Here is a 20,272-nt window from a genome sequence, read left to right on the forward strand (position 1 = left end):
TACTGAAGTATTTTCAGTATCTTTTAACCATTAACAAGATATGTCAGGTTTATGTGTCAGTCCTTTCAGTTAAAGACCAGGGCTCCTTCCTAACTTTTGTAATGATCTTAACATGTATGTGAGGGAACAAAACTGTGTTTCCACTAACAGGAGCCTCAGTAGGCCAGGGTTTGTATTTATCGAACTGCTGAAAGTGATATTTTTGAATTAAAGTAAAGCATAGAATTTAAAAATGCCTTCCTGGAGATGTCTGCTGGGACATTCTGAAGACAAGAAACCCCTGTGGAAGATGAGTCCAGTGATGTATGACATCCTATAGAACAACTGTGAGGTACATCAGAGGAGACATCTTGAAGAAGCAGTGTTTTCTACGGGAGAGTGGAGCTCTCATTGACACAGACCTTTTACATGCACAAGACATATAGCGTAGAATGAAGGAAAGGGGGAAAATAAAAGATAAAGAAATAAATAGGAAAAGGCAACAACCCTCCCTCGCCAAGGAACGGTCCAAACTTTGTCCACTGAGGACGAGATGCAGCTGAGCTCTCTAGTGTGAGAATAAACAGGCCGATGTCACAGAAGCCGAGGGTCATGGTGTGTCAGTTGGTTTGACAATTTTGTTAATTGGAATTTTGTTCCACCAAAGTGTCGATCCAGGTGCTTTTTTCATTGTTTGCTCATACTGTGACCCTGTGTGACAAGTCCTGTTTTATGGGCTTTATGATTTGATTTGATATTGGCACTTACGTGGGGCATACTCTTAAAAAAATTTTGTTAAATCACATATCTTCCATCCTATAAGTGCTTGTTGTTGGGATTGGGATTAGCCTGAACACATTAATCTAGTCATGGTCTTACCCCGGGTGTAGAGACTACAGATATTTGACAGAAAGCTTGTGTTGCAAGTGGAGGTGTGGAAATTGAGAGACAGGGGCATTTACCAGAAAGGGGAAGTCTAAAGAAAGATGTTATCAGGTTGCATTATGGGAAGTGTAGGATCCAGCTAACACTTCAGTTTTGACTTCCGTTTTTTTTTTTTTTTTACTGTGCCTCTCACAAGACACAAGTTTAAATCATCCCAGCACCCTGATAATAAGTCTTCCTCCATCTTTTTCACATTCAAATGCTAACAGTGGTTGAGGTGATGAGTATGACAGGAATCCCTTAAAGCTGCGGAGAACAAAAAAACAGGCGCCATCTGTGCGACTGTCTTTCATTGTATCCACTTTTAACACATCAAACTGAGCAACTTTCCTCCTTTCCTTTCCTTTCCTTCCTTGAAGCTGCAGCCCAAAAACTCACAACTCTTTTCTATTCGAGATGGGGGTTTTTTTTCCCAAAGACTTTGATGACATCTTTACTTTGTGCTTCATTCTTTTATCTTCGTCCAAAAATGTGGGCTCACGCAGGACATTTCTCTGGGTCTGCAGATGTGAAGGTGGTGCCTCCATCCATCTATTCAGACTTCGTCTAATAGAAGGCTGCATCACTTGTGGGCAAACCACATCTCCTTCTGCTATACAGCGGTAGCCTACTCTGTCATTTTTATTAGCTTTTATAAGCTATTGTTTGGGTCATATTTACATTAATTTACTAGTTCCAATAATTATAAGATAGGGAGGGTTGATGGTGGCTGTGCAGGACGTCAGAGAGAATCCTGCCATCGTGGTTCTTGTTCCTAGGACAACTGAATCTCTTCTTCTTCTGCTCCTTTTAGAATCTCCGATCTTGGCCAGCCTGATCCTCTCTGGAGCGCTTCCCAGCCGCTCCTTTTCATAGTCCTGTTTTTCAGTGAGCTTGTTTTTGGAGCTTCTCTCCTCCTTTGAAGCACGGCTCCTTTTTGAAGGCCTCCTCTCTGGCGGCCAGCTGCTCTCTGCGGAAAGCTCTCTCTGGATGTTCACCTCAAAGGGTGTCCCGTTTGGGTTTGCGCGCATCTTTCCGGTTCGGAGCTTTCCGTCCTCTGACTCTCACTGTCTGTGCCGATGTGTGCGCTTCTAGCAGTTTTTAACACACTGTTGAGTTCCTCCGCTGTCACTTTCAGCGGGCCCCTCAAGGTGGCTCACCTGATTCTGCAGTCTGTCCTGCTGCTGTTGTCTCAAATTATTAGATCCAAATATGTTTGCTGATATATGTGTCCTTATGTCTGCCTAAAATATCTGATTTCATGGAAGCCTTTCTTAAAATTTGCAACGCATGTCACAAGACTTCCCATCCACATTTTATTGTTTTTTAGCAATACAATTCTGGAAGCAAAGTTAAAATTGTAAAAAAAAAAGAAACAAGTGTGATTGTTTTCTGTCATCACACACACGCGCGCTCTTTATTACGTATTCAACTTCATATTTTGAGTAAAGTTTGCACGCCAGACATTTAATTTAAATCACACACACACAGTTTGTCACACAAATAGGCAAGCGTGCCTTCATCACTTTGTGATTTATGCTACAGTAACGTTTCCACTGACCGTCTATAAATAATCCAATTCCCTCGCTTCTTTCAGGGCTGAGCAAGAGATCTGGGTGCTACAGTCTCTGTCATGGTGGTTTGTCTTGTTTGACGTCCACACATTTCATCTACAGCCTTTATCGATAGAAAAGTGTTTTTCGCTTGATTACTTTCATTTAATAAACAGTTTCCCCACTTACATCAGCAGAATATCACGGAACTGCCTCGCTTGGTGGCAGCAACTTTTGGTGGTAAATATGAGACGTGTTTAAAGGTAACTGGCTGGAATATGATTTGACTATTTATTTAATTCTTGGTTTGCTAATTTGCCATCGTGATCGTTTAAATAAAAATAACCAATGTCATCAGGGAAGAATGTCATAAAATTCAAATCTGCAATGAGTGAGAGTTAAGAGCCCCTCTCCTGCTTTGCCAAAAACATTTAGCTCGCCTGGCTCAACAAATCAAATCCTCCATAAAACTCGAGTTTTAAGCACATGTTGATGCTGATTTGTGCGTTTTAACAATGCCGGTAAAAGCATCAGCGTAAAAAGGCTGCCAGAGCTTGTGGGAAATAGTGTGTCAGTATAAACAACTATTTCGTGCTGTACAGCTTTAAATCAATTGGCCGTCTGGTTGTGACATGTTCCAGCTCAGTTTTGCTTGGCGCTTCTCTGTGACTTTCTCACGTGTCCTTATTTTCACAGGATTTCTGCCAGCCAAGTGAATTCCTTGCCTGTTCTACATACACACACAGTGTGTGTCTCCCTCTGTCTGTGTGTGTGTGTGTGTGTGTGTGTGTGCGTCTCCCTCTCTCTCTGTGTCTCTGTGTGTGTGCGTGTGTGTCTGACTGGTGGTGTACGTTGTGTACATGTCTGCTCCCTGCTTGACCTGCTGACCCGACCATCTAATGAAACCATGTGTCCACTCCAGACTCCACTCAGCTGCTGTCTCTGTCTCTCCTGCAGCCTCTCCCCACCATCAACACACATGTCGCCCACGCCACTCCCTGCCAGACGCACAATTATGCCGCTCTTCATCGACACAATTGGCCTTGAAGGGGTTGCAGACGAGGATGCTGCCGCAAAGAGCTACACCTCCCAGGAGTCATTTGGTGGAGTAATAACAGGCCAGTGAGCGTCACGTTATGGTTCAACCTGTTGTTGCCCACTTGGCTTCCTGCTTTTATATGCTGTGCCAGGAACTGAGCTGGTAATGGAAGCTGGGCTCATGAACCAAATGCTGAAATCAATGTTCACATTCATGAGCTTACGTCATTTTGCACAGCTGATTGTGAGTTAGTCAAGCAGGCGGGGAGAAGCACTGTTGACTCCCTATGGACCGCAGATACTCAGAAAATTCATAGATATGATAAATAGTTTCACTATGCGTGTGTGTGTGTGTGTGCGTGTGTGTATATGTGTGTGTGGTGCATGAGGGAGGCTTAACCCACGTCACTATCAACGCAAGATCCATTATAGACTTTCCTTCTGTGAGTCACCGAGCACAGCGGTCACTGCACAGACAATCATGACTGCTACCTGCCTCTGACGTTCGTGCGCGCACACACACACACACACACACACACATCTTTATCACGTCGAGAGAGAAGTCTGAGTCACTGTGATGTAGATCTTACCTCCTATTCTGTGTAAATGCAGAGGAAACGCAAACAGCTTGTGTCATGAGCACACGCAGCGTTGACGTAAGCGCAAAGACCGTCGAGAGGTTGAGTGAAAAATCCTCCCATGACACTCACTTCACCCATGAGTCATGTGGACCTGTTAACTTCAACGTCATTACATTACAGATTTAAAAAAAAACAACTTAAATATCAGAATTGTGTCTTTAATCCTCTAATGTGTGTGCAGCTTTCGCTCTGTGTCTGAAAACATTTGAATACGACGCAGAGGAAGAGGTGACGAGGGGGACTTCATGAATCCTGAAGGATTGACTCTGTCACCTCGGCAGGTTAAAAACGTTTGTCACTCGCCAACGCACAGCGGGAAATCAAATTGTTTAGAGTCAGCTCTTGCCGATTACATTTTCCTTTTGTGGCTGCTGCAAAGGGCAAATCTCTGAAGACGCGTGACGTAAGCGGTGCGCCTTCATTTAAAGCCGCTGCTGTTTAAAATCAGCCTCAATACGCACCACATCACTCCCACCAGTGTGTGTCTAGGTTGGAACAACAGACATTTGTGTCACTGTTTCTACTGACACCAGGTTATAAAGACAGATCCAGCCCATCGGCCGCCTGATAAATAGAAAATCCTGACGATTGAGTGATCAAACTGCTCACTGACCGACGGTTTACCTTCAATTTCATGAAGTGACATGATTGAGTTGTGTGCCATCAATCATTTACAAAAAAATCAGCTGTCAAATCAGATAATAAAATATCTGACAGGTGTTTTGTTCAAAAATGAATACAATAGTGTCAGAATGAACAATTTCAAGTATCTCTTCAGTTCACAGCTCTGCGGTTCTCTCTCCCAGCCCGTCACTGCTACAAAAGGCAATAAACGACGTCATGAGCGCAGGCTGAGCCGTCTTTAAAGGTGCATTAAAGGCCGCCTGCAGTGAGGTGGTGACTCACCTGTTTGATCTTTGAGAAAAAGGGAAAAAAAAAAAAAGAAGCTGAAGCACTTGCGTGGGTCCCAGCTGAGTATAAAACGAAATGGAGTGATGACAGTTGGGGCTGTTACGCTGTGACCGTTGACGGACGACGACTGAGACCTTTGCACTGTTTTAATACTTATAATAACATTAGGCTCGCTGCACTCGGTGTATTATCAGCTTTAACTGTCACACTTTGAGGAGCTGTTAAGGAAACAGTCCTGTGTTTCTATGTATCAGGCATTCTGAGTTTGTCTAACTGGTTTTGCTAAAGAGGAGTGTGTGTAGTCTTCTAGCTGTGTGTAGTCTTCTAGCTGAAGTTAAAGGATAGTGTGGAAAAAAATGGGAAATTAAGTCATGAATTATTAGGTTTAGTCCATTAGTCCATTTAGTCAGGTGATTTCCTGCCATGTTGTGGATCCATGTAAGAAACCTTTAGATGTTTTAAAGTGTATAAAATCTTTAAGTAACAAGAAAGCAATTTTCTTCATCACTACTCAGATGTTCTCCAGAGATGTCAGCTGTGCTTTGTGCCCACGTGTTTGCTGTAAAAATGCTCTGTAGGGGAACGTAATTATAATCAAAGTTCTTTTCATTCTGGGTGAATAAATGCCTCTTCAGAGAATTCAGTCCTCGCTGAGGCAAAACGGTCAAGAAGTCTTTAAGAAACGTCATGCTTTAGACAGACTTTTCCTTCTGTGGTTAAAGTCTTGCTGATTTGGAGCTACACGTCTATGTTTCTGCTGTCCCGTCAACAACACTGTTATTAATCACATCTTTTCCACTGGACTTTGCTTCACGACACCTTGTCTTCCCTCCGTCCTCCTGCATTTTCTCCTGCCGACATTTGATCCATAGCCCGGTGCTGTGACGCAGACAGAGCGTCATTTTTTCCTATGTGGAAATGTCATCCTAATCGGATGTTCTCACTGACAGGGCGAGCTGTGGCGTCACTGGATCCATGGATTTTTTTGTCCTTAAACATCAGCTCTCCTGATCACCTGCTGCTCCTCCCTCCTCACAAACACTCGTGAAGATTTTCAGTTCCCCTTTGTGTCATGTATCAAAGTAGGGTTGTGTGTGTGTGTGTGTGTGTATGTGTGTGTGTGTTTTTATTCAGCACAACACATTTACCGTAATTTATGCCCTGTGTCAAACTGTCAGCAGTCTCAAACACACCTCTGACAGATTTTGAACATTTTTAAAGCAAACTTTTCCATTTGCTTTGTGCGTTTCCATCCCCCTTACATGTTATCAATAACTTGATTCCTACTTTCACTATGTCACTTTTTCCATTTGAACTTCTCCCTTTAATGACATGATGCCTCAGCAGCAGTCATGCGCTTCAGATGAGAAGAGGTGCGTCATCGTCTTATCTAACTTGTAAAAGGTGCAGACGAAAGTTTACGTACTTAAAACTGAGGAATGTCTGCAAGCACTTGAGCTACAGGTGAAAAACAACGTGCCAAAGGAAACAAAATGATTTATTTAATATTACGACTTCTTTAACCTAATGGTTTTAACAAAATGTTAATGCCAGGTTTGTCGAATGTAAAAAGAGGTGACTGTTAAATGTCCTTCCTTCATAATAATCTTTAAAATCACCTCCTTTCTCTGTGATTTTCGGTAGACTTCTCCTGTCAGGTGTGCTGCATTTACTGAGGGGAAATGATCATCTTCAGCAAGTCTCTTCATGTAATTAAGTCAGTTTCAGCGGTTTGGCAGCTCACACCTGCTCTATAGAACAGACACTGTCACTGTTCTTAAATACAGAAAGAAGACAGTGAAGTCAGAAAGGGACATTCGTATTTTTCCAGAGAAAATAGCCCCAAATAACCAAACTGCACTCACTGAACTTTGTATTGAAAGATGGCTAGAGGAGGAGATTAGATGGGAGATAAATATGAATGCGCGTTTACATCGGAATTATCGGAAGACGCCGGACCTGCTCGTTCGCTTCTGGCCGTCACGTGTTTGGGTTTTGTGTTGCTTGCGCTTTGCTTTTTTTCTTTTTTTAATAACTTCCCCACACACTGTTCTTCTGTTGACATCGAAATATGATGGAATAGCTCGTGCTTTAGGCGGCTGAATGAACGGAGGCTCATTTGGAGTTGAAAGTGTTCACCTACTGATTTTTTTTTTTTTTTTATCTCGATGTAAAACGTTGAACGGTGTGCGGGTGATGGCTGGCGGTGCCGCTCAGGGCAACTTTTTCTGTGTGTACCATTAACAACACGCGCACGTGCTGCATCACATTCCATCCGCCCCTGGAGCACGTGCCATGTTCCCACAGCTCCTACATTTAGAGAAACTGTCGCGTGGACTCTCTGAGAGTCAACCTTTATGGCAGTCGTCAGCCCTCATGTCGGTGGCTTAGGTGTGATATGTGACCAGGTGAGATACCAGATGTGATAACACTGTTATCTGTGAGCCCATCATGCCGCGCGGCGGGCTGAGGAGCAGACAGGTGACATTTGGACGCTCGCGTGCTCGCCTGATAAGGCTCCGTGGCCGGTGTTTATTGAGAGACAGACAGCTTCCATCGACCCCCCGCTCAGGTCCTAATGAACGAGCGTGTTTCTCTCGCTCGTCGTTAATTTAGGAATGACGCAGCTGAATTAGCAGACTGCGCGTGGCGCTGCGCCCCTGTGCGCGCGCGCGCCGAAGCTGCTGCGCGAGAGCCCCCGCCGCGCTGCAGAGAGAGAACCAGTGAAGAAGAAATGGATCATCTGACAGCCGGTGTGTTCGCGAAACGCCATCCAAAGCAAACAGACAAGAGTGAATGTATTTGAGTGGTTTATTTCATGAGACATTTCCCCGCCGATGTGCGCTCATTGCCTTATAAGGAAAGACAGTCGTGCCTTTCTGCAATAGGCCGAGCGCCGCAGCCTGCGGTAACCCTGCACTTTAACCCTTCAGCTGCTGAATTTTATTTGGTCCAAGCGAATGAAACAATGCAACGAGGGATGAATGGACAATTTAACGTTTTTATTTTGAAAGCAAGACATCGAAATCGCGCCCACGCTGCAGATATAGGCGTAATGAATAACAATTAACAGCTGGTTAAATGAGCCAGTGGCGGTTAACACCTGGACGAGCGATTTGTGAGCCTCTTCTTTGTCCGCCAACGTTTTAAAATAATTTGTCCTCGAGCGCAAGCGTGTGCGCCGGGATTTTCAGGCGAATCTGAAGGTTTTGTTGCCAGAGGTCTGTGTGCCCCTGTAGATCAGGCCTAAGCTGGTTCATTCCGTGAGTCATGTCTGCGCGCTCTCCGTGCCTAGTGATAACGGAACCGGCTGGTGCCTGTCCTTTCGGGGGCAGCGCAGTCAGAAATAACCCCGCTGGAGTTAAAGCCGGCGGGGTTAGAGGATGCTGACCTACATCGGCCGCCACACAACCAGGGGGCTATCTCTTAACACCGCGAAAATCCGCCAGAAAATCCCCGCGACACGGTGCCATCTGAGATGTCATCTCTTTGTGTGACCTTGACTCAGAGAGGATATGGAAATCTATTCATTGTAATGCGCATAACAGCGGCCGAGCTCTGGCCGCAATTTAACTTTACACGGGCAATGATTCATGGCGCATTATCATCCAACAGAGGCGGCTCTATCCGATGCTTTAGAGCCATCGGGTGGAATTTGTTGTCCTATTTCTCCAGGATTCCGCGTGATAGACGAGGCCTTGTTACGGTGGCGGTGATAAATCAGTTTCTAACAGGCTCTGGCCTTGACGTTGGTTGGGCCTGCTGTGACTTTACATGGAAGAATTCGTTTTGTGATATTGGTTGTTCATAATGACTAGTAAACCCAGCGGGATGATACGCCCCGGCTCATGAATACATGTCGGGCCGCTCTGTAGGTGGTGCTGAACGCGCACAGATAGCAGCATATGTCCAATGACGCCAGCCTACTCGTTTGTTATTCAAAATACAACAGTGAGCCGAAGGCCTCGCCGTGCTGCCACAGTTGAGTTGGTGAGCAGCACACTGAGGCCATCACGGTCCACTATGAAACACTCTCTTCTTTCATAGCACCCTCTTGCAGTTAGATCTCGCTTCACATGCAGCTACACAGGAGGGAGACATGTGCCGTTCAGGGTCTCACCTCAGCTCGTACTTTGGAGAACTGCAAGTCATACGCTGATCTATAGCAAATTGAATTGCTTTCGGCCGGATATAAGAAAGAATATTTCTCAGGATTATTACATGTGATCGCATTCCTGAGTCGTTTGGCGTATATGTGGGTTTTTATTTACAACCAAACAAGACAGAAGCTGTCATCAAACTCCACACGTTCTTAGATACGGAGAGAAGACTGAGGGAAGTAAACTGGAGTCAAAAATTAAAATGGTACCAGTCCGGACTCCCTTTCGTATACATGTGCGATGTTTTATGGTTTTGCCATAGCAAAAAAAGAACAGGCCAAGTGTATGTTAATTAATAAGGCTTAATAACTTATGTATCGACAGGAATGAAAATTAAAACATGAGTTCAAGTACATGTAAAAAAAAAACATCCAATGTATAGATAAAATAAAACCCAGCTAATGTAACGTGTAATTATTTTTAATAATCCCCACATTAAATGTCACACCTTTCTGTTTCAGTTTGCACAGAAAAACCGACTATTCGAGAGTATTATACTATTTAGAGTTCTGTTACATGTTCTAACGCGATGGCAGTCGTGATTCCACTTTTTTCCGACAGCGCCTGAAAGCAGCGCGGGAACAACCCCCGCCCCTATTACCTCCCCCTCGTCTGACGTCACGTCAACGGCTATTTGCATGAAGTGTTTTCTAGCTGCGTTTCCAACTCGCCTGCAGAACGAGTCTCTCCGAGGGGGAAAGCGAGGGAAGAGTCGCAGTGAAAATAGGAGGAGGAGGGGGGCTCTTGTGTTTCACATCAGAGGAGCAGCAGGAAGAAAAAAAAAAAAAACGGCCCGAAAGCGAGGATAAGGTGTCGGATAGCGAAAGCAGAGGGAAAATCGACAAGAAGAGCCGCTTCTCTCGCATCGGAAAATGGAGCTACCCGCCGCGGGAGAGCACGTCTTTGCGGTGGAGAGCATCGAGAAGAAGCGCAGCAGAAAGGTTTGTCACAAGGACATTTTTACACACATGCACATGGAGAGGAGCATCCTTTTCTCTCCGGATGTTGTATTTTGTCGCTCCCCTATCAAGTGATTCCTAAGATGACGGTGCATTGCAGAGTGCATTTAGCTGCGTAAAGTAACGTTACGCTCATTATGCCGTTTCTCTCCGTTCACAGGGGAGGGTTGAGTATCTGGTCAAGTGGCGAGGATGGTCCCCAAAGTAAGTCCTCTTCTCCAACACAACAGCAACACTCATGATGATAACACAACATTCAAAACTGAAGTGTGTGTGTGTGTGTGTGAATGTGTTCATCCGTGCGAGCGTGGGCGCGCAAATGGGCGGTTGCGCGTTCTTGCTTTGGGCGCTCGACGCGTTAGCCCCGATGATGAATGTGGTTTTACGATGTATGCAATCCCCAGTGTGCCAATTAAAGGAAGATGTGTCTATAATTGAACCCTATATTTAAGAAACGACCATATATCTGCAACTGACTGCGGGCTGTGCCATTGTATCACACCCTCCCCCCCCCCCCTCCCCCCCTGCCGTGCGTAAAAGTTACTCATGATTTATTACACGTGCAACCACAGGGAGTGCAAGTGTCTCAGCATGCTGTTTACACATGTACACGTCAACAAGTCATGGTATGATTCCAAAGTCAAGTGCCTGCCACTGTTTGACAGGCCAGTGTGTCCTCCCTGCTCACCGTCTTCCCCTCTGAACAGATACAACACGTGGGAACCAGAGGAAAACATCCTGGACCCAAGGCTGCTGGATGCTTTCCAAGACAGGTGAGTTCGGAGTTGGATAAACAGGACTCACAAGTGTTGAGGTCCAAGGTACGAGTTACACAAACAGGTGTAAATGAATCTGCATATCCAGTTCTTCACACAATGCAAGTGTTTGTTACGCGTCCGCGTGTTTAAAGTAAGAACTCTTTGTACGTTTTACTCACAGGCGATACCGTCCCGCTCACTCAACCTGGATGATCTCATGTTGATGATGAACTAACTAAATAATGTGTGTTCGATAAAGGGGTGGATATTCTGCTCCCAGCAGGTTTGGATTTGGATTAACATAGGTGTCATCAGAGGGTCAAGTTAGGGTTAGACTCAGGTCAGAGTTAGCAGAGCACACTGTGACGCTGCAGCTACTTTTTGTAACAGGATAGTTATTCGAGCATCAGGTTATCGTGCTAATGGGCTACCTGCTGTCCCACCACACAGTCACCAGATACACCACCTGTGTGTCTTCTTCCACATGATGAAGGAACCAATTATTATTCATCATAAAAAAAAGATACTTTTAACTGCTAAGTTCATTTGATACACAATTTTTTTTTTCTTTGTACTTATGTGGAACATTAATTACACACATACAAACAAACTTAAGACCCCAGATCAAGATTTTGCATCACAGCTGTGTAAGTTTTTGACCATCATTGGTGTCTAAACCATCTGTGACGTAACAAATTCCTGTTGGTACATCCGCATCTTAGACTCCGATTTAAGGTTAGCACAGATGCGGCCAATGAATGTGAAAACAGCCTTCTGGCATCAGACTCTAAACAGTGAAGCTCAAGCATTCAAGTGAAATCACAATAAGCAAAACACATTTTTGGGTGGAGGAAGACTTTGAATTATGGCGCAAGTCTCTTCTAAATCTGCGTATGATGTAGGGGAAAGGCAAGAGGAAGTGAACATTAATGCGGGCAGGGAACTAAACCGCGCTTGAAGTTAGATCTGAGGTTAGTGCACCATCTCAAAAATCGAGCCAGAGTAACCTCCACACCTCATGTTCTCTATTAGTAAAGCACACTGTGTCCATGTTTAAAGTGGGCTACCATGGTGAAATTAACTGCTTGGCTAATTGCTAAATGGTGTGATAAGTGACTGAGCAGACAGCTCCACATGAAGGACGGTGTAATTGAATTTCTTGCATGCATGCCGTGCAAAACTGTCACTGGCTTTGCTCTGAGCCTCCCTCAGCTTCTGCTTATATCAACCTTTCAGGTGCGGGTCACACGTTAAAGCAAAACATCGACATCACTCTGCGTCTGTTTCTGCAATTACCTCTCTCTCTCCAAAGAGGAGGGATTTTATTGAAACTAATTGCGTGTCTCTCCGGGGAGCCAAATCGTCTGAATGCCAGGCTATGAAAATACACTGAGTCGTCATTGTAATTAGATGTGAGGGAGGAGGATGGGGGAGGGGACTGACATCACTCCTGTCTGCGGTATTGAGTTACTGCCTTGGAGAGACTTGCATGGAGACTAAGGAAAGTCAGAGAGGGGCTGGCCTTTATCCTTTACCTTGGATTTGGACATTACGGAGGAGAATAAGTGTTGTTTTTGGGTGGAAGAAGCCTCATTTGAAGCCACTGTTTACCTTTTTGTAGGCGTTAAGGACAAGTGTAATACGGTATTCCATATTACAGGCAGGCGAGGATTCTGTGAAAATGTAAATAATGATAATGACATATATGCTACTTCCACATGTGTTGAATGAATATCACTTTGCATCTGGAAGTGTAACTCCAACCTGTAACATGGGCTCCATGTTTTCTAATTGAGCCTGAGGAAGACACCCGTGACGTTGTGTTGCCATGCAACGGCGACTCATCTCTGCGAGATGGTTTCACTGATTGGCTGTTGTTTTCCTCTCCCACAGGGAACGTCAAGAGCAGCTGATGGGATATCGCAAGAGAGGACCCAAGCCCAAGCACCTTCTGGTTCAGGTGAGAAAGGATAAAAAAGGTTACTTAATACTTGTCTTGGTTATCAGTAGGGCTGCACGATGTGGTAAAAAAGACCATATCGTATTCTGTCAATTATTTTGACAGAATACGATTCCAATATGATTCACAAGAAATGAGAATGATCATCACATTTTCCATTTACACTGAAAAAATCATGATGATGTGACATGTGTTCAACAAGATTTGTAGGCCTCTGCATCTCTGCAGCACCACACTCCTTCATTGATGTGCTATTTGCCAAACATTTGACCTTTCATAAAACAAAAAAAAGCTTCTGTGATTGGCCATGTTACAGTTTTTAGAATTAGACTAATTGATCATCCCTAATTAACATTTTCAGGGATAATTCCCCCTCAAATCCCAGGAAGCGACGTAGAAAGAATGTTGAATTTCTGATGTGGGGCAGATTTAAAGGGGCACTACAGGGATTTAATATTGCACTTCCATGAAGATGGGGAACTGACATGAAATGATACACAAATAATTAAATTAGATATAAATTAAAGCGGCAAAAGGCAGAGATATCCTGACTTGTAGTCCATAGACTCAAGCTCTGGAATGTTGATCCTACATTTGCCATAATGCATCTCAAATGTATTGTTAGGCATTGGTCTGCCTGGTATGGAACACATTCCATTAGAGCAGGAAAAAAATAAAACATCCAAATTCTCTGAATCTGGCTTTTAAAATGTAAAAATGTATAAATTATTTTTATCTTTATTTTTATTTTATTCTGACATGATGCATATCTTTGACAATGAATATGTTTGGGTTGGGGGGTAAAACAAGACATCTGAGGACCTAATTTTGGGCTTTGTGAAACCAAATTTCTGATATTTTATAGACCAAAAAACTAATCGATTGATGGAGCAAACAATTGTTAGGTACAGCCCCACACTCCATTCAGCACATCCACTTTGTACTTCGTACTTTCTGTTATAAATGGATAGTTTCCACAGCATGCTTCTATAAAAGTTGTTTCACAGGCAGAATTGTAGCCCCCTATGATAGCTGGGTATCATGTGTAAAATCAGCCCCTTTAACCTGGGTTGTAGGACTGGTTAAATATTGAAAATTTTAAGATTTACTACAAGCAATAAATATGCATGAAGATATTATCTCCATTAAATTTCATAGGGACCAAATCCCTGACCTAACAGTTGTCACTAAATGACTGCGAATCGTACATTTAGCGCATCAATCACCAGTCTAAAGGCCAGGGGAACCCCTCAGAGGAGTGTTTTTTGTTCCTCTCAGGAGGGTGTTTGTGGTAACACATGGGATAAAGTCAATGACGGGACACAAAGCAGCCAGTGACATTCCTCCGAGCTGAGGTCACAGCCACAGGAGACACTTTGAAATGTCACTCTGACGGCTGGGCCCGTGGCTGAAAGGGCTGCTCGGGAACTGTAGGAGGGCTGTGTGAACATGGACTAAGGCCCCTGAAATAAACGGTGTGCTCGTCGGGGCCTCAGAAGAGCCCCTTCACACATTCCAAACACAGTTTCTTCAGTGCAACTCGTGGGCCTCAAGGAACCATGGCTTTTTGTTGTAGCCTGACACAGACACATGTATAGATACTGTAGACAGTTGAGCCATTAATCAAAATGCCCTACAGAGAGGCGTACCCTTTAACTTTCAATACTGATCTTAAAACGCAAGAAACTCACCAAATCTTCACGCAGTACTGATTGAATCCTGCTATTTTGAACAACACAAATGACTGTTTCTGTCTCACAGGTTCCTTCTTTCGCCCGGAGATCCAGTATTCTGGCTGACCTCCATGAAGCGTCCCTGGATGAGGACAGCTGTCAGAAGACCGGCCCCATCCAGATGCTCCGTCCCCAGGGCCAGCAGTACCAGCTGAACAGCAAGAAACACCACCAGTACCAGCCACTGTGCAGGGAGCGTGAGACCGAGCAGCAGGCCAACGGCAAGAAGTTCTACTATCAGCTTAACAGCAAGAAGCACCATCACTACCAGCCGGACCTCAAGGTGCATGAGCCCATCTTTGCTAAACCTCGAGAGGTTAAAGCTCCAGAGCTGGCCAACAAGGGGTACAACCTTCCCCCAGTGCTGCAGCAAAAGTGGGTCCGGGACAAGGACTCCGGCTGCCTGACCAAAGTCAAGGATATTACGATGGAGCTGAAGAAGCTTCCAGCAGACCTCAATGGCCACAAAGATCCGGAGAAGGTCAAACCTAAAGAGGACGCTTCACCACAGTCTAACGGTGTCAGCAGCAGCAAGCTAAAGATCGTGAAGAACAAAAACAAGAACGGGCGAATTGTTATCGTCATGAGCAAGTACATGGAAAACGGAATGAAAGCGGCTAAGATAAAAAATGGAGATTGTGAAACTGCGGAAAAGCCGCCGCAAGGAATTGACACCAGCTCGGAGAACCACCTTGAGAAGATGAGACTCGTCAAGAAGCTCGGCCTCATGAATGGATTTGCAAAAAACCCCAAAGACAAACCAACTGTTCCCACTTCTGGATTTATCAGGGATTGCCCCAAAGAAAAGGAGCAGTCCCCCAAAATGGAGCCGACTGTGACGGAACAGGATAAACATGTTGAGGTCAGGGGTCAGGGGCAGCTTCCAGCGGATCAGCCTTTACAATTGACAACCAAGCCTAATCTGCTCTCCCTGCCCTTGGATAGGGGAGTTCCCTCCTCTCTGGACAAAAGAGGGATCCAAGGTGGATTTCAAGGACTAAAGCGACACCTCTCTGACACGGACGGTGAGGGACATGGGAGTAGTAAGAGGTTCTTGAGTTCCAGGAGCATCAGCGCTCCTAACGCTGTACCTTCACCCACCCAAAGCATCAGCACCCACCAAAACGGACACCAGAGTCATGTTGGACTGCAGGACTGTGGGTATGCAGACCAAGAGGAACCTATGGACTTGAGCATTGTCAAGTCCAGGCCTAAGGCCACCGAGGCTGAAACATATACACAAGGGGAACCTGTAACACAAGCAGAAACACACACACAGGATGAAACAGACACACGAGCTGAAACACAAACGGACACACAGACAGAGCCTCAGACTGAAACACAACAGACTACAGAGAAGGACAAAGTGGACACATTGTCTGTTTCTAACAACGAAAAGGGAAAAGAGGAGACGTTTCCCTCTTTCCAGCCTTTCCTTGGGAATATAGTGATCACAGACATTACCACGAACTGCCTCACTGTCACGTTTAAGGAATACGTAACGGCGTAACCAAACTGGGTCCCAACTGTGTAACTGTATAAATGTACGTGAGATATATTTGTATTTTCAGATGCTTGAATGTACAAATGGAGCCTTGATGTTGTTTTCATTTTGTATAGTTCCGTTGAAAGAAGATCTTTTATTGCGTTATTTGCATATTTGTTCTTATAAGCTCTACCTGTTGTTACTTCTGGAGACTTTATCGATTGCAGTATCTAATTTCAGCTATTTCAAACTGAGTTTAAACAGCAAAATTAGGTTAAAGACGCTCTTAACTCTTGTAAATACTCTCCACTTTTCTATGGATGTAATTTGATTATACACTCAGCTGTCTGTCTCAGATATTGTTCAACAAATGGAGGCTTTATGGAGAATTTTGTAAGGAAGAAAAATTATATTGAAACATGGTAAATTACACTGTGCGCGTGTGTGTGTGTGTGTGTGTGTGTGTGTTAACAGATGGACAGATTTAAACAAGGATGCATGCTGCTTGGACAGATTATGCCATTAGGCATGCTTAAACAAGCGGATAGAGAAAAATGAAGCGCCTATCTGTCGATAAATGTGATTTGGATTGCTGAAAGGGAATATGAGATTGTTTTAAACTGAAAGATTATTAACGGCTAATGTTCGATATACGCTCTTTTCATTTGATCTCTGTTCACAGCTCAAGTGTTTGTTGATTCATGCACCTCAAGGTCCGATACAGAGCACAAGTCACTTGCGTTAAGACAGTCGATTTTACGACCCTGCGACTGTTTATTTTATGTTCTGCAGGAGCGCGGTGACTAGAAATGCCATTTTTCATGTGAATTATATCAGTCGTAAATCTGTGTTAACACTGCCAGTCGAGCTGTGTAATCCCACAGATTAGTCCCACCAGCTGGGTGCTCGATGAATCAGTTTTTCATGTTTCTGTTCTCTGGCGCCCTGACATGTTTTGCCGTTCTGTGCAGGATTGAAGTCCCATGGCATCACATTTTTGAGTAACTTTTGCAACAAAAGCACACGTTTTTGTCACGATCAGCTCTGTCCCCCTGTGTCATACATGCCCCCCCCCCAGCACTTTTTTGATCTGAGGTGCATTGACCTACTCTGTGAGAACGTTGATCAGATGCACTTTTGATGTTTTGTGTGCAGACTTTAAAGAAAAAAATAATAAAAAAAAAAATGAAGGCTTCCAATGATACATTTTGCAATAATAAAATTGTTTGCAAATGGTACGTGGACTTGTGTGCGACGTGTTTCTGTTTTATACTTAAGTAATCCAACACCAGCCCAAAAGAAGAAGAAAAAAAAAAAAAGCAACTGATGGCTGCTGTCCGACCTCACATGTGACCTTGGCTTCCCACCGAGAATTAAAGATTTTCAGCAGAATGGGCGGCAGCTATGAGGCTGTTAAACGGCTAACCTTACCTCATAAGTTTCCAAATCTGTACATGGCTATATTCGTGGCCGTGTGTGTGTGTGTGTGTGTGTGTGTGTGTAGGCTGCGGGCCGTGAGGATTATTACAGAGCCTGTGAGTTTATTTTCAGATGGGCTGCCCGGAGCAACTATGTGCCTCGTATGCACGCTGTATATCTGCAGGTCGGGCCTGGTGCGCTGCCACATATGGAGAGCAGCGCCTCGTCATTCATTCCAGTCACTCGCAGCGGGTTCAACAGGCCCGCCGAGCGCCTGGAAGAGACGTTTGCGGCTTAATTCTGTAACAGCAACAAGATCTGACGGGATCAGAACTGTAAAGGGGGGCTGCAGGGTGTTCTGGTCCAACTGTAGCTCCTCAAAGATCTCGAGGTGATTGTATAATAATTATCATCATCATCATCATCGTCATAATTTAACTGCTGCATATTAAATAAGGAAAGTCAGTCCCCCATTGATTGTATAACCCGGCCCTTACACGCGGATACTAGTTGACAGTCTTGAACCTGGGCAGCTGCTCGTGTCAGATGTTTCTTGGGTAAATCCTCCTGACACGCTGAGACACGCACAGCGGGAGGAGGCTTGATTTCTCTGCTTGACCCGCAGGTTCGACCCCGGGTCCGTCTCAAACGACAGGACGGAGGCTTTCTGTTTTATTTCCATGTTTTCACGGTTTCCTATTTCTCAGCTCTCCGCCGCTCCTGTGCAGAGGCAGACAGCTGCTGCTCTGAGGAGTAACTGCAGGGAGAGGTGTGCGGAGGAGCTCCGTGCTCCGGTCCACAGACTCTCTCCAAACACTGCTGCTGTTTCGTTTGAACAGGAACCTCTGCTGTCTTTTTTTTTTTTAAATAATACGTTTAGGACACACTGATATCCGCCTTTTTTTTCCCCCCCGACGCTCTGAGCACATGACCCGCCGTGTAACTCGACGACCGACGCGATGAAGACGGTAGCTCTCGACCATTTCCTCGGCTGCACGCCCCGCCAATAAAACTGCTCTCTGCGCGCGTTAATGTGAGGAACGGCAGAGAAAATGGCTGTCCTCCCTCCGCTCCATCCACCGTCTCCTCTCTGGTGTCTGCGAGGCGCCTCGCAGCTGCCGCGGCGCACAAATAAAATTGCGACAGTTTCGGCTAAAGACGCTGCGTCGGGAAATTCCCCGCAGGATTTAAGACCATTTCCTTTAAGTATCTCGTTTTGCTTGTAGGCACAAAAGAAACAGAAAGAAACAAACTTGAGCTGGCTTTGTTTGCCTGTCAGATAAATCAAACCAGAAGTGGATAAAATGGTGTAAGAACTGGTCGTGTTGGTGATCCACCCTCTTTTCCTCTTCCTCTTATCTGCCAGCTCATGCTGAATGTGTGCGTGCGTGACTGAGTTGGGCCCGCGTGTGCGCCGTGAACGCACAGGTAGTGTGCTGTGGATTTTCCAAAAGCACATGTTAGATATATCCAGGGAGCCTCTCCACAGAAGCCCGGTGCTTCTGGCAGTTCATTCTACTAAGTTCCCTCCAGCAGGCCTGCAGTTTAGATGATAGAAATATAGCGTGAGTGCATATCTGCGCCACAGTTTAAAGTCGAGTCACCCCAGAACACAAACGCTTGCGACGCGCAAAATGTGTCGGATAGCCCTCGTGGACATGATGAATAATGAGTGTTGCGCTATTCTCGGTGCAAAAAATAACCTTCATAATGAGCTCAACTTTTTTTTTTATAAACGTGCGCGCTCCTTTATTCTGTGAAAATGTGTCCATGGTGTTCAAGACAAAAATCATTGTTGAGTTGTTGTTTTGTTTCGTTTTTTTTTTTTTTTTTTAGTTTTTTACAAACCCTGCTATGAGAATGACTCAAGGATTCGTTTAGTAGTTGGTTAAATGAATCTGTTGAGGACGATGGCAGACCGATAAGCCCTTCACTCTGCCCCGGTGATCAGTCGTCGGAGCGCGAACAGAGCGCGCACCGCCGCGCTTGAAAAGGCAGCCTGAGAGCTGCTTTCACAGTGACTAACCGTGACCTGCTGTGAAAGCCCGGCTGTATCCAGTTTGGTGACAAACAAACAGGTGACTAAACCTCAAATTATCCCGCACTGACTGACGCACCCGTGTTGTCGTCAGTCCGCATTTGTGATTCGACACCAGTGAACACACACACAGGGCCTGTGCGGGCTCCGGTGTCTCCACATCACCCGCTCATCCTCAGTGTGGAGACAATTGGCGGCTGGTGCGTCCGCGGACCAAACAGACCAGCCCGGTGCTTTCACCAGCGATCTGTAGCCTCTGTGGAGATCTATTTTTTTTTATTTTTTTTTGAGAAGCACTCAATTGCAAACGCCCCATTTAAAGCTGGTATGCATGATGGTTACCTGTGTGTGCAAGACAAGACCCTCAGCGATAAAACTGCCCCACCTCACCTTTCCGATTGCCGCGTATATTACCTTTAAATAAGTAGATTGAACCTGACAGGGAGGTCAGGCGGGCGGGGAGGGGTGTGAGAGAAAGACCCAAAGAAAGAGAGAAAAAAAAAGAGGAACAACCTTTAACATCAGTCTCTATCGGCTGTTTCATATCAAGATCTCCGCACCTCACTGTGTTAATGATCTCACCTCTCACAATAACAACCTGATCAAACTTGCTCAAAGGGGGTCGAAGAATGCTCCACCCTCGCTCCATCTTTCTCTTTCCATATTACTGCATTTTCCATATCACCGCCTTTGTGGTGCGGCAGGGATTTCC

General features: G+C 45.0%; 1 protein-coding gene across 1 annotated transcript; it reads left to right on the forward strand.

The window, feature by feature from the left end:
- Positions 1-9,817: 9,817 nt before the first annotated feature.
- On the forward strand, positions 9,818-17,341 carry LOC115589292 (E3 SUMO-protein ligase CBX4). The gene is made up of 5 exons (XM_030430138.1): positions 9,818-10,148; positions 10,327-10,370; positions 10,874-10,939; positions 12,818-12,884; positions 14,646-17,341. The coding sequence occupies exons 1-5, from the start codon at positions 10,080-10,082 to the stop codon at positions 16,125-16,127; spliced, it is 1,728 nt and encodes a 575-aa protein (XP_030285998.1). The 5' UTR covers positions 9,818-10,079; the 3' UTR covers positions 16,128-17,341.
- The last annotated feature ends 2,931 nt before the right edge of the window (positions 17,342-20,272 follow it).

This window comes from Sparus aurata, chromosome 1, assembly GCF_900880675.1.
Source record: "Sparus aurata chromosome 1, fSpaAur1.1, whole genome shotgun sequence".
Classification (NCBI taxonomy): domain Eukaryota; kingdom Metazoa; phylum Chordata; class Actinopteri; order Spariformes; family Sparidae; genus Sparus; species Sparus aurata.